Below are 12,749 nucleotides of genomic sequence, written 5' to 3'. Positions count from 1 at the left end.
CTTTCTGTCCACCTTATATTCCATTCATCTAGCTCATAAGCTTTGCTAAAGTCAAGGAATAACACATCCACTGCTTCCCCCTCATCCACAGAGTCAGTTATCTCCTCATAGAAGGCAGTTAGGTTAGTCAGGCATGACGTGCTCTTGGTGAATCCATGCTGACTGTTCCGGATCACTTTCCTCTCCTCTAAGTGCTTCAGAATTGATTCCTTGAGGACCTGCTCCATGATATTTCCAGGGACTGAGGTGAGGCTGACTGGCCTGTAGTTCCCCAGAGTCTCCTTCTTCCCTTTTTTAAAGATGGGCACTACCTTAGCCTTTTTCCAGTCTCAGTATGATATAACTGGAATATGTTTTATGCTACATATGCCATGTAACATTGTGACGATGCGGTTCTGGCGGGACCCAACTGAGAGTGCCAATTCAGGACAAATCACTTAAACAGGGCAGTTACAGCCCAAGGCTGGGGTTTTTCCACCTCTAAGGCAAACCAAACCAGCCAGACAAAGAGGACTTTGGTCTCACCCCACTGGCTAATCACAAGTCATAAGCAATTCCCTTAGACACTCCAGTTTTCCAGTATCATCACCAGTGCCACTCATCCTGGAGATGAATGGTTATGAACACCAACACTCCAATAAAGAAAACGGTTCTCTTAATCACAAAGAATCAAGCCCCAGACCCAGGTCAATATACAAATTAGATCTTACCCACAAATCATGCTGTTGCCAATCCTTTAGAATCTAAAATCTAAAGTTTTATTCATAAAAGGAAAAAGATAGAGATGAGAGTTAGAATTGGTTAAATGGAATCAATTACATATAGTAACGGCAAAGTTCTTGCTTCAGGCTTGTAACAGTAATAGAGTAAAGTCTCTGGACAACATTCCCCGCTGGGATGGGTCAATCAGTCCTTTGTTCAGAGCTTCAGTTTGTAGCAAAGTCCCTCCAGTGGTAAGAAGCAGGATTGAAGACAAGATGGAGATGAGGCATCAGCCTTTTATAGTCTTTTCCAGGTGTAAGAACCTTTTTGTTCTTACTGTGGAAAATTATAGCAAAATGGAATCTGGAGTCACATGGGCAAGTCCCTGCATACTTTGCTGAGTTACAAGGCGTATCTGCCTTCTCTCAGTGGGTCAGTTGTGTAGCTGATGGTCCTTCATGGGCCATCAAGCAGGCTAGGCAGAGCTAACACCAACTTGTCTGGGATGTCACCCAGAAGTACAGCGTAAGTTTGAAATACAGATAGTCTACAGCCAATATTTATAACTTTAAATACAAAAATGATACATGCATCCAGACAGCATAATCATAAACATCAACCCATAACCTGCTCTTAGACACCTTATATGACTCCCTTTACATAAGATTTGGTGCCACTACAGGACCTTGGTTGCAACCATGTTCTATATGGTCCCAGATTCTATCAATAACATCACAAACATATCTATGTAAAGATTATGATCTACTGAATACATTCCTCCTATTTCTATGCATGTGTCATTTTTGTACTTGAAGTTAGGAATATTGGCTGTGTACTTGCTTGATTTCTATTGAGAAAGGAATGTGCAAATTAAATGTCCATTTAATGTCCAAGAACCACTTAAGCCAAAAATGAACTCGAAGATGCCAATCCACATCAGGGCTTTCCCAGGAATGTGGCTTGGCTGGTAAAAACTGAGTCACTCATGGACATGTGACTTGCACATGTGACTCCAAAACTCCATCTTGCAGCTGGACTTTGCATAGGAGAGAGGAAGGGGTCTCCACCCACAAGAGAAAATCTACTTAAACCCCTGGGAGACCCCTCCATCTTGTTTTCAGCTTGCTTAGATAGCCTCTCCACCCCCAAGGACACATCAAAGAAACTGGAACAAAGGACAGTAACTACAGGGGGTGTGAATGATTGCTGGACCTGGACTAGCAGGAGACTAGTCTGTAAAAGGAAGCTTATTGGAACTGGTGAGGTTTTATTTGTATTCAGTTTCTTAGACATAGATTTGTGTGTTCTATTTTATTTTACTTGGTAATTCACTTTGTTCTGTCTGGTACTACTTGGAACCAGTTAAATCCTACTTTCTGTATTTAATAAAATCACTTTTTACTTATTAATTAACCCAGAGTATGTATTAATAGCTGGGGAGAGGGGCAAAAAGCTGTGCATATCTCTCTATCAGTGTTATAGAGGGCGAACAATTTATGAGTTTACCCTGTATAAAGCATAAAACTGATTTATTTGGTTTTAGAACCCATTGGGAGTTGGGCATCTGAATGTCAAAGACAGGAAGCCTTCTGTGAGCTGTTTTCAGTTAAGTCTGCAGTTTTGGGGCAAGTAATTCAGACCCTGGGTCTTTGTTGGAGCAGACGGGTGTGTCTGGCTAAACAAGACAGGGTGCTGGAGTCCTAAGCTTCCAGGCCAGGAAAGCAGGGGCAGAAGTAGTCTTGGCACATCAGTTGGCAGTTCCCAAGGAAGTTTCTGTGATCCAACCCATCACAGTGGGTAGCTCTAACCCCTCCAACATGGCTAGCCATTGGGAGGGCAGGGCTGAAGCAGCATCTGGCTCCTGCCTCATGGCTATTTGGGCTGGAAATAGAAGTCGGTGATGGCGGTTTCTCCCAGGTGGGTGGTGAGACTGATGGGCTCATTGGCCTGGGTTGAGGTGCAGAGGAACCAACCCGGGTAGGCAGCTGCCTCAAAGCGGTGTGTGCTGCCGTTATAGGTCTTGAAGAAGGTGAAGCGCTTGGCCTCCTCATCCTGGTAGAATAGATCGATGAGGTGCATGTCCTGCAGGCGAGGGATGAGGGTAGGCTAGAACCAGCAACACCTCGGGACAGCTGGACACAGTGGAGTGTGGGGCTGGGAGGCTGATCTGGGCCCCAGGTGCAACTGTCTGTATAGACTAGGGAGGGGGATTGGGGCCTACTGGCCAAAACTCAGCCAGGCCCATTGAGAGGCCAGGGCCGGTCCCTCCTCTCTGATCTGTGGACTCAGGCTCTCTGCAAACTCAGGCATTGGCTCTGCTCCAGTCCCATTCTGCACAGCCAGGACAGCTGGAGATGAACCTTTTCTGTGATGAATGCTGGGAGTGTGGGACACTCCTGTGACCCCAGGAGGTGGGCTCCAGGCGCTGGCTGGTAGGGCCTACGCCCTGGTCCAGCCCTGGCTCTGAGCAGGGCTTTGAGAACCCCACAGCAGAGACTCAGGGAGGGGTTGGCAGGGGGTCCCTGGCATCGCACTCACCTCCAGCTGCAGCTGGGGCTGCTCGGCTGTTCCACAAGACAGGCCCTGGCTTCCGCCTTTGATGCCCAGGATCAGGGGACACCTCTTGCGCTCCAGCGTTCTGTTAGGGACCACGCTGACCATCTCTGCACAGGGAGATCGAGAGGGGAAAATGTGATCAAAGCATGGTCAGGCCTCCCCCAGGGCAGGTCACTGACCTCCCAGCATGGGCTGCTCCTGGTCCCCCCTCACTGCCTCGTGGCCCCACTGTTCTCCATGGCCAGGCTCCCTGGCTGGACTATATCTCTCAGGATACACTGTGGTAGAATCATGGGTCTTGCATGGCAGTGCATCCTGGGAGCTGTAGTCCAGCTGGGGCGCCTGGCCCAGGGAGGAGAAGAGGAGAATGAGGCGACTGAACTACAGCCCCCATGAGGCCCTGCAGCGTCTGGGGCGACCGCGATTCACTCCCTCCCGGCAAAGTGACATGGAACCTCCCCCCATTCCCAACCCACCCCTCCCTGTTGGGTGAGATTTGCACTGCTCACCCCAACTCAGGGTGGAAGCTAAATTCGAAAGGTGGGAATTTCCCCAGGCTGGGACCTGATTTTCCACCGGCCCTAGTGTGACGAACTGGGAATGTTCTTAATGTTTTCTCTGAATACTGTGGGGGGGCCTCAGTTCCTGGCCGACACTCTGTCGCCTGGCAACTAATGGCCAGGCCCTTCCTCCCCTGCAAGGGGATGCTAACGATGTTGGAGACAAAGAGGTCAGGTGACCTGGCCCAGGAAAGGAACTGAGCAGAGAAGTGGGGGCTGGAGGGGGTTTCAGTTTGGAGCTGGCTGGGGATGGGGAGTGAGGGCAGACGTGGGTGTCTGCCTCATTGCCCCCCAGAATGGACCCGGCCAAGGGGTCCGGTTCTCTGTACCTACAAGCTCTGCTTTAGACGTGTTCCTGTCATGGAATAAATTTCTGTTTTACTGGCTGGCTGAGAGTCACGTCTGACTGCAACGTGGGGGTGCAGGACCCTCTGGCTTCCGCAGGACCCTGTCTGGGCGGACTCGCTGTGGGAAGCGCACGGAGGGGCATATGCTGAATCTCCAAGGAGAGACCCAGGGATGAAGACTTGTGAGCTTCTTGCCCTGAAGAGTCTGCTCTGAGGGAGAGGAGGCTCCCCAAAGTCCTGACTGGCTTTGTGGGGAGCAGTTCCAGAGCATCGCCCAGGGACTCCGTGACACCTAGGAACAGTGGAGGGGCTGGGTGGAGGCTCAGGACCATGCTCCGCCCTTCCTGGGGTTGCAGGACTAATAACGCTTGTTGCAAAGGGCTGCCCTGAGCAGCCGTTCCATTAGTGTGCAACATGCCAGCCGCTGGAACGAGACCAGGAGACCAGCAGAGCAAGTGGGGCAGGGGACGCCTGGCTCTGCTGTCATCTGAGCCCCTTGAGGTGGGCATTGCTGGCTGCAAACTCCCAGGAGCGTTATGTGGGGACAGAGCCCCACCTGGCGTCTTCCAGCACCTGGGAGCCAAACGGACCAAAGAAGCTGGAACCAGGCACGCAGGGGGCTCTGGGAAGGGGGTGGCATGAGGTCACCAGCTGTGAAACCCCAGCAGGGACCCTGGAGGCAACCAACCTTCCTGGCTGGCATTTTCGCCCTGCAGGTTCGCGGCCACCAGGCTGTTGTCCCGCAGGTAGAAGGCCTTGTGGCTGGTGTCGCGGATCTGGTAGTGGAACGGCTGTTTGGTCGGCCGCAAGTCAGGAGTCAACTTTTCGTCATCAGTGTGCGCCTCGCTCTGGACCATGACCCAGACATCTGGGAACCAAACCAACAAGCCCATTACCCAGGTGCTGCTGTGTGACCCCCGCCTCCCTAAATCTGCCACTGGGATCCCCCTCCCTGCCTCGCACCTCCATTACTGGGGTCCCCCTCTCTGCCCCCGCACTCCCATGGTTGGGGTCCCCCTCTCCCTCCCACCAGGGTCCCCCTGCCTGCCACTGCACCACCCATGACAGGGTCCCCCTCCCCAACCCTGCTACAAGGACCCCCCTGCCAACTCCCCCATGCAGGGATCCTATCCCCACCCCTGCACTTTCACCACCAGGGTCCCCTCCCCCGCTTCTGCACTCCCACAGCTGGGGTCCCCATCCCCCTGACACCAGGGTCCCCAGCATGACAGGGCCCTGATCTCGGGCACGGTCTGGGCAGCGCCCAGCACGACGGGGCCCTGATCACAGCCAGCTTCTCTAGCTGTGGCTACACAGTTGCTAATACTAGACTTCCCCATGGGGCCTCCAGCTACTGGTCTCTTGGGTCATTTGACCACTAGGGGCCTGTAGGGACCCCAGCCTCTGCCTCCCCAGATGGGCTGCGATGCGTGCTGAGGGCATGGGGGGCACAGGGCACTGCAGACAAGTTGCTAAGCCGCGTCCATGTCTCCCCCTCTGGCACAGCGGCCCCAAGCCCCTGGTTTGTTACCTTCATCCAAGAAAATTTTGAACAGCTTCTCCATCTTGGGGTCCACAACCGAGTACAAATCCGGTTCCATCCTCAGCCTGTCCTGTGAGCCCAGCCTACAGCTGTGTTCTTGCAGTGCTCTCCAGCTGGAGAGGGGAGACTGGGGTCAGTGATCTCAGTGTCGTCCCCACCATGCACAGAGCAGGGGTCTCAGAGCTAGATCCCGCTGTGGGGGACCCTCCCCACGGAGTCACTTCCTCACATTTGACTCACAGACCTGGCAAGGAGGCATTCCCACCCCATTCTCTGCACCTCTACCCCCAATCACAGCCTCCTGGGAAAAATATCAACCCCAATGTGCCCCTGGAAGGGCTGGCCATGGGGGCAGATACGGGCCGTAGCATACAGGGGGCACCTGGATGATTCAGGGGGCGGGGTGTGTCTTAACTGGCGTCCAGTAGCGGGGAGTTCCACAAGCCATCTGGAAGGCTGCGTAGTGGCTGTCGGCACCATTGCGTTCTCAGCCCCAGTTGAGGGCGAGGCAGAGCTCCTTGGGAGGAGATGGCAGCTGGGACGGGGCAGAAAGCGCTGAGTTCCCCACACCCGCACTCCAGCACGGAGGATCCACCAAAGGGAGACCCCAGCCCAGCCCCAGCTCTTACCCCACACACTGTCTCCAGCTGGCTCTCCTCCTCCTGCCGCTTTGCTGTCAACAAAGGGAGATGGTGACCAGCGACGGCAGCACCCATGGCCAGACCTTTGCCCCCGGCTGCTGACCTCTCAGGAAGCCCTGGGATGCCCTGGGCTCCCTGCATCAGCCCTCGCGGTGCCCCTCTCTCCCGACCCACAGTTCCTTGCTAGCCCAGCCCTTGTCTCCCCTCAGCTCTGCCGATGCCCCTCACTCCCAAACCGCAGCCCCCTGCTAGCTGAGCCCTGGGCTCTCCCCAGTTTTGCCTGTGCCCTTTCCTCCCAACCCACAGTCCCCTGCTAGCCCAGCCCTGGTCTCCCCCCAGTTCTGCCTGCACCCTTCCCTCCCAACCCGCAGCCCCCTGCTAGCCTAGCCCTGCCCCCCCAGCTCTCTCGAGGCCCTCAAGCCCGAACCGCAGACCCGTGGTAGCTCAGGCCTGCTCCTCGGTCTGCCGGTGCCCCTCACTCCGAATCTGTGGACCCCTGCTACCCCAGCCTTGGGCTCCCCACGCAGCAGTGGAGCGACACCAATTGACACCAGCAGAGGACCTGGCCCATTGATGCCCATGGAGCCACTGCTTGACATAACCTTAGTCCCAGATTTGGACCTTAGCGTCCAAAATATGGGGGTTAGCATGAAAACCTCCAAGCTTAGTTACCAGCTTGGACCTGGTACCTGCTGCCACCACCCAAAAAATTAGAGTGTTTTGGGGCACTCTGGTCCCTCTGAAAAACCTTCCCTGGGGACCCCAAGACCCAAATCCCTTGAGTCTCACAACCAAGGGAAATAATCCTTTTTCCCTTCCCCCCTCCAGGTGCTCCTGGAGAGATACACAGACACAAGCTCTGTGAAACTACACAGAGGGACTCCCCCTCTCCGTTCCCAATCCTGGAAACAAAAGTACTTTCCTATTTCCCCAGAGGGAATGCAAAATCAGGCTAGCGATCCAACACACAAATCTCCCCTTGATTTCTTCCTCCCACCAATTCCCTGGTGAGTACAGACTCAATTTCCCTGAAGTAAAGAAAAACTCCAACAGGTCTTAAAAGAAAGCTTTATGTAAAAAGAAAGAAAAATAAGTACAAATGTTCTCTCTGTATTAGATGATACAACACAGGGTCAATTGCTTAAAAGAATATTGAATAAACAGCCTTATTCCAAAAGAATACAAATCAAAGCACTCCAGCACTTATATTCATGCAAATACCAAAGAAAAGAAACCATATAACTTACTATCTGATCTCTTTGTCCTTACACTTGGAAACAGAAGACTAGAAAATAGAAACTACTTCTCCAAAGCTCAGAGAAAGCAGGCAGCCAGAAAACAAAGACACAGACACTCAATTCCCTCCACCCAAAGTTGAAAAAATCCGGTTTCCTGATTGGTCCTCTGGTCAGGTGCTCCAGGTGAAAGAGACATTAACCCTTAGCTATCTGTTTATGACACGCCCCCCAAATTGCAGACAGTGGGGAAGCTCACTGGCGGCGATTTTCTTCTAGAACTTTAAAATATACCTTACAAGACCGGACATACTTGGCAACGTCCTTGCCCATCCCCTCCCAGTGGAAGGACTTCCCCAACCGGTTTTTGGTTCTGTTCACCCCAGCATGGCCACTGGGATGATCATGGGCTAAGCTTAAGAGCTTCCCCCGGTACTTAGTTGGAACCACCAACTGTTTTTGCGGCTGCCATTCTTTCCGGTGTCCACCAGAAAGAATTTTCTTGTATAAAAGTCCTTGGTCTATAACAAACCGGGATCGATTAGAAGAGCTGAGAGGCGGTGGGGTGCTTCGTGCCGCCGCCCAAGCTTTCTGAAGGGTGTCATTTGCTTCCTGCTTAGTCTGGAACTGTTCCCTTGAGGCTGGGGTCACCAGTTCTTCCTCAGACTGTGGACTTGGGCTTGGTCCCTTTGGAAGCGATGTAGGTGATGGGGTTGTTTCCGTTGCTGGTGAACCGCTCTCCGCTGGTGCACCTGAGGGTATTTCAGGCTCTGGCTGAGCCTTTTGGGTATGGCTGTCTTTTGCTTCTGCCAGTTTTGGCTCGCTGGCGCCCTCTGGCGTTGAGTTTGAAGATGTGGTTGCACTTGCTGGTGCTGGTTGCTGTTCCAGTTCCGGGCCTGGGACTGGAGATGCTGTGGCTGTTTCAGTGGTAGGCATGGAATTCGGGTCCACTACCTCTGTCTGGGTCTTTGGTAACACAGACGGGGCCTCTGTGGACGGCTCAGGAACAGGAATGGGTCTGGAAGCTTGCCTGGTTTGGCTACGTGTAACCATTCCCACTCTTTTGGCCCGCCTCACCTGGTTGGCCAAGTCTTCCCCCAGTAGCATGGGGATAGGATAATTGTCATAGACTGCAAAAGTCCAAATTTCTGACCAGCCTTTGTACTGGACAGGCAGTTGAGCTGTAGGCAAGTCTACAGCTTGTGACATGAAGGGGTAAATTGTAACTTTGGCCTTTGGGTTGATGAATTTGGGGTCAACGAAGGATTGGTGGATAGCTGACACTTGTGCCCCCGTGTCTCTCCACGCAGTAACCTTTTTTCCGCCCACTCTCAAATTTTCCCTTCGCTCCAAGGGTATTTGAGAGGCATCCGGGCCTGGGGATCTTTGGTGTGATGGTGGTGTAATGAATTGCACTCGCATGGTGTTCTTGGGACACTTGGCCTTGATATGTCCCAGTTCATTACACTTAAAGCATCTTTTATCTGATGGGTCACTGGGCCGAGGTGAGTTACTGGAGACTGGTGAGGTTGAAGGGTAGGGTATCTGTGGCTTTACTTGGGTGGTATGTGGGGTCTTTGGCTGTTCTTGGTTGTAGGGTTTATGGTCTGTGTGCCCCCTGGGGTAATCGTTCCCCTTGACAGTAGCTTTTTTGCTTTTTGCCAGTTTCATTCATTTGGCTTCAATCTCCCCCGCCTCAGCGATATTTTTGGGATTTTCATCTTGTATGTACCGTGTGATGTTTTTAGGAACACCATTCAAGAACTGTTTTATTTGTATGAGGAGGTTTAGTTTTTCCAAGGTTTGAATGTTGTTTTCTGTTATTCAGGCCTTATAGTTTTTTGCAATGTAGTAGGCGTGTTTGGGAAATGACACCTCGGGTTTCCACTTTTGGGTTCTGAAGCGCCGACGGGCATGATCTGGGGTTATCCCCATCCTGTATCTGGCCTTGGTTAGAAAAAGTTTATAGTCATTTATTTGCTGCTTAGGCATTTCAGCTGCCACCTTTGCTAAAGGTTCACTGAGCTGTGACCTCAATTTTACCATGTACTGGTTTTCGGGGATCTTGTACCCAAGACAAGCTCTTTCAAAATTTTCCAAGAAGGCCTCGGTGTCATCACCTGCCTTGTAGGTGGGAAATTTCCTGTGCTGTGGAGCAATAATGGGCGCCGGGTTGTTAGGGTTGGCTGGCACATGCAACCCAGCTTTTGCCATTTCCAGTTCATGTTTTCTCTGTTTTTCCTTCTCTTCATTCTCTTTTTGTTGTTTTTCCATTTCTTTTTGGTGTTTTTTCCATTTCTTTTTGGTGTTTTTCCATGTCTCGGCGGTGGGCCGCCTCTTCTTCTGCTTGTTTCCTTCGGTAGGCCAACTCTTCTTCTTCTAGTTTTCTTTTGTGTGCTGCCTCTTGGGCTGCCTGTTCTCTTTGGAAGGCTGCCAGTTTCATGCTTTTTTCCTTTTCTTTCATCTCCATCTCTTTTTGTTTTATTTCCAGTTGTCGCCTGTGTTCAGCTTCTTTGATTTGTTCTTCGGCCTCAATTTTTGCCTTAGAAGTCATGATTCCTGTTTTCTTGTGTTGGGGTGCCCTCCGGTGTTTATCTTCTGAACTGCAGGTTCTCTGTTGCCTCCTGAAGTCTGCCTAGCAACAGTGCCTTTAGCTAATTTTCCTTTTCTCTCTCTAGCTAATGTTCAATGAAGGGAAACCAGAAAAACCACTTTATTTGCATGCCTATAAGTGCTGGTACTTGCCTCCTAATGGGAGGGCTATTGCATGACAAAAGACCCTTAACATGCAAGCCACAAACTGCGAGAGAGAGCAGAAAAAAAAATCTCTCTGGTTCCCTTTTAAAACCAACTGTTTCTCTCTGCTAAAAAGCCCTTAGCAGAGAAGAGAAAAATATAATATTCCTACTGGCTTCTGGATTCTGTCTATATCCCACCAGCTGCACACCATGACATAACCTTAGTCCCAGATTTGGACCTTAGCGTCCAAAATATGGGGGTTAGCATGAAAACCTCCAAGCTTAGTTACCAGCTTGGACCTGGTACCTGCTGCCACCACCCAAAAAATTAGAGTGTTTTGGGGCACTCTGGTCCCTCTGAAAAACCTTCCCTGGGGACCCCAAGACCCAAATCCCTTGAGTCTCACAACCAAGGGAAATAATCCTTTTTCCCTTCCCCCCTCCAGGTGCTCCTGGAGAGATACACAGACACAAGCTCTGTGAAACTACACAGAGGGACTCCCCCTCTCCGTTCCCAATCCTGGAAACAAAAGTACTTTCCTATTTCCCCAGAGGGAATGCAAAATCAGGCTAGCGATCCAACACACAAATCTCCCCTTGATTTCTTCCTCCCACCAATTCCCTGGTGAGTACAGACTCAATTTCCCTGAAGTAAAGAAAAACTCCAACAGGTCTTAAAAGAAAGCTTTATGTAAAAAGAAAGAAAAATAAGTACAAATGTTCTCTCTGTATTAGATGATACAACACAGGGTCAATTGCTTAAAAGAATATTGAATAAACAGCCTTATTCCAAAAGAATACAAATCAAAGCACTCCAGCACTTATATTCATGCAAATACCAAAGAAAAGAAACCATATAACTTACTATCTGATCTCTTTGTCCTTACACTTGGAAACAGAAGACTAGAAAATAGAAACTACTTCTCCAAAGCTCAGAGAAAGCAGGCAGCCAGAAAACAAAGACACAGACACTCAATTCCCTCCACCCAAAGTTGAAAAAATCCGGTTTCCTGATTGGTCCTCTGGTCAGGTGCTCCAGGTGAAAGAGACATTAACCCTTAGCTATCTGTTTATGACACTGCTGAGCGCCAACAGTGTGAGCTGGGCACAGCAGTAGGGTTTGTCGGTGCCATCCCACAGCATTAGCCCGCGTCAGAGGGCTCCAAAGGCTGTTCCAAGCCCAGGTGCAGGTAGGCCCAGCTTACAGCTCCAGCCAGATTGGCTCTCCTGGGGTGCGTGGGTGGAGAGTGTAGACACAGCTCATGAGCTGTGCTTACAGCCACCCACCCATGCCCCATGGAGCCTGGCAAGGCAAGGACCCACAGATGGCCAGCCTCCATGGTACAGCTTGGGGGCTAGGACTCATCTGTGGGGTATCCCCCAACCCACGTGTGACTCCAGAGTGCTGGACATGGCTGGGCCTGGGGGAGAGAGAGGCCGGCACCTGGCATCAGTCAGGAATGAGCAGGATTCCTGGCTATCACAAAGGCCTGACCCTGCCTGCGGCAGGGACCGAGCCCCAACAATGGAGCTTTGATACGGGTTGCATCAGTGTGTCTTTAACCAGGGAGCCGGGATTCAGATTGGGGCATCCTTCTCCAACACAGCCTATAGCGCCAGGATCTGCCCACAGTCCCAGGACTGCCGCCCGTGCAACAGCAGAGACATTAGTCCACAATGGCAACATGCCTGAGGCCATCACTAGGTTTCAGAGTGAACACCTGGCTGTGTGAAATGGTGGCATCTCATATGCCTCTTAGGTATTCTTTCTGACCAGGCGGGGCCTGAGCCCAGAGGAGTCGGTGGAGCTCTGCTGCTTTATGGCAGCTGAGGTGCCAACCCAAGGGGAGACCTGCCGGTGATGCCAAAGGCTTTGGGCTCGGGCCCAGGCCAGCCCTGGCAGGCACCTGTGCCCAGGTAACTCCCACCATGAAGGCTGCAAAAGGCTATCTGTTCAGCCAGCAGCTGGTAAACCTAGCTGAACCCAGCCCCAGTCCACCCGGTGGGGCACTGGATTCCTGCCCCTCCCTGTTGACCCCAGGTATATGCCCAACCCCTATTCCAGTCAGAAGAGATAGCAGAGGACACACCGAGCGGCAGGGCAGCGAGCTGGCAGAGGAGGCCCATGGCACTGAGCACGCGAGGGAGAGCGGTACCTGCAGTCCACAAGTTCCTGTGAGCTCTGGAATGTGCCGTCGCACTTGCCCAGCAGCTCCACAGCTACTTATGGGCCCTGCTGCGCAGGGAGTGACGGTTACACCTGGGATAATGGGCCTGGGAGAGGACAACGCTGATGTAACATGCAAATTCGGCTGACACATGGTGGCTTCCAGCAATGGGCAACACCCAGTCCTGGACCAGAGGGCTGGGGAGAGCTCATGAACTGAGTGACGTATGGGCAGGAATTGGGTCAGTCTGGAAACCCCA

The 12,749-nt window shown here is 51.9% G+C and overlaps 1 protein-coding gene across 1 annotated transcript; it reads right to left on the bottom strand.

The window, feature by feature from the left end:
• Nucleotides 1–2,438: 2,438 nt before the first annotated feature.
• Nucleotides 2,439–12,492, bottom strand: LOC127043630 (interleukin-36 receptor antagonist protein-like). The gene is made up of 6 exons (XM_050937626.1): nt 12,479–12,492; nt 6,338–6,381; nt 5,697–5,821; nt 4,854–5,033; nt 3,241–3,365; nt 2,439–2,784 (listed from the first exon to the last, which is right to left on the bottom strand). Exons 3-6 carry the CDS (start codon nt 5,764–5,766, stop codon nt 2,575–2,577), a joined length of 585 nt encoding a protein of 194 aa, XP_050793583.1. The 5' UTR covers nt 5,767–5,821; nt 6,338–6,381; nt 12,479–12,492; the 3' UTR covers nt 2,439–2,574.
• Nucleotides 12,493–12,749: the final 257 nt, after the last annotated feature.

Source organism: Gopherus flavomarginatus, chromosome 2, assembly GCF_025201925.1.
Source record: "Gopherus flavomarginatus isolate rGopFla2 chromosome 2, rGopFla2.mat.asm, whole genome shotgun sequence".
Classification (NCBI taxonomy): domain Eukaryota; kingdom Metazoa; phylum Chordata; order Testudines; family Testudinidae; genus Gopherus; species Gopherus flavomarginatus.
The sequence above is the reverse complement of the archived record's forward strand: the minus strand, read 5'-3'. Positions and strand labels throughout refer to the sequence as shown.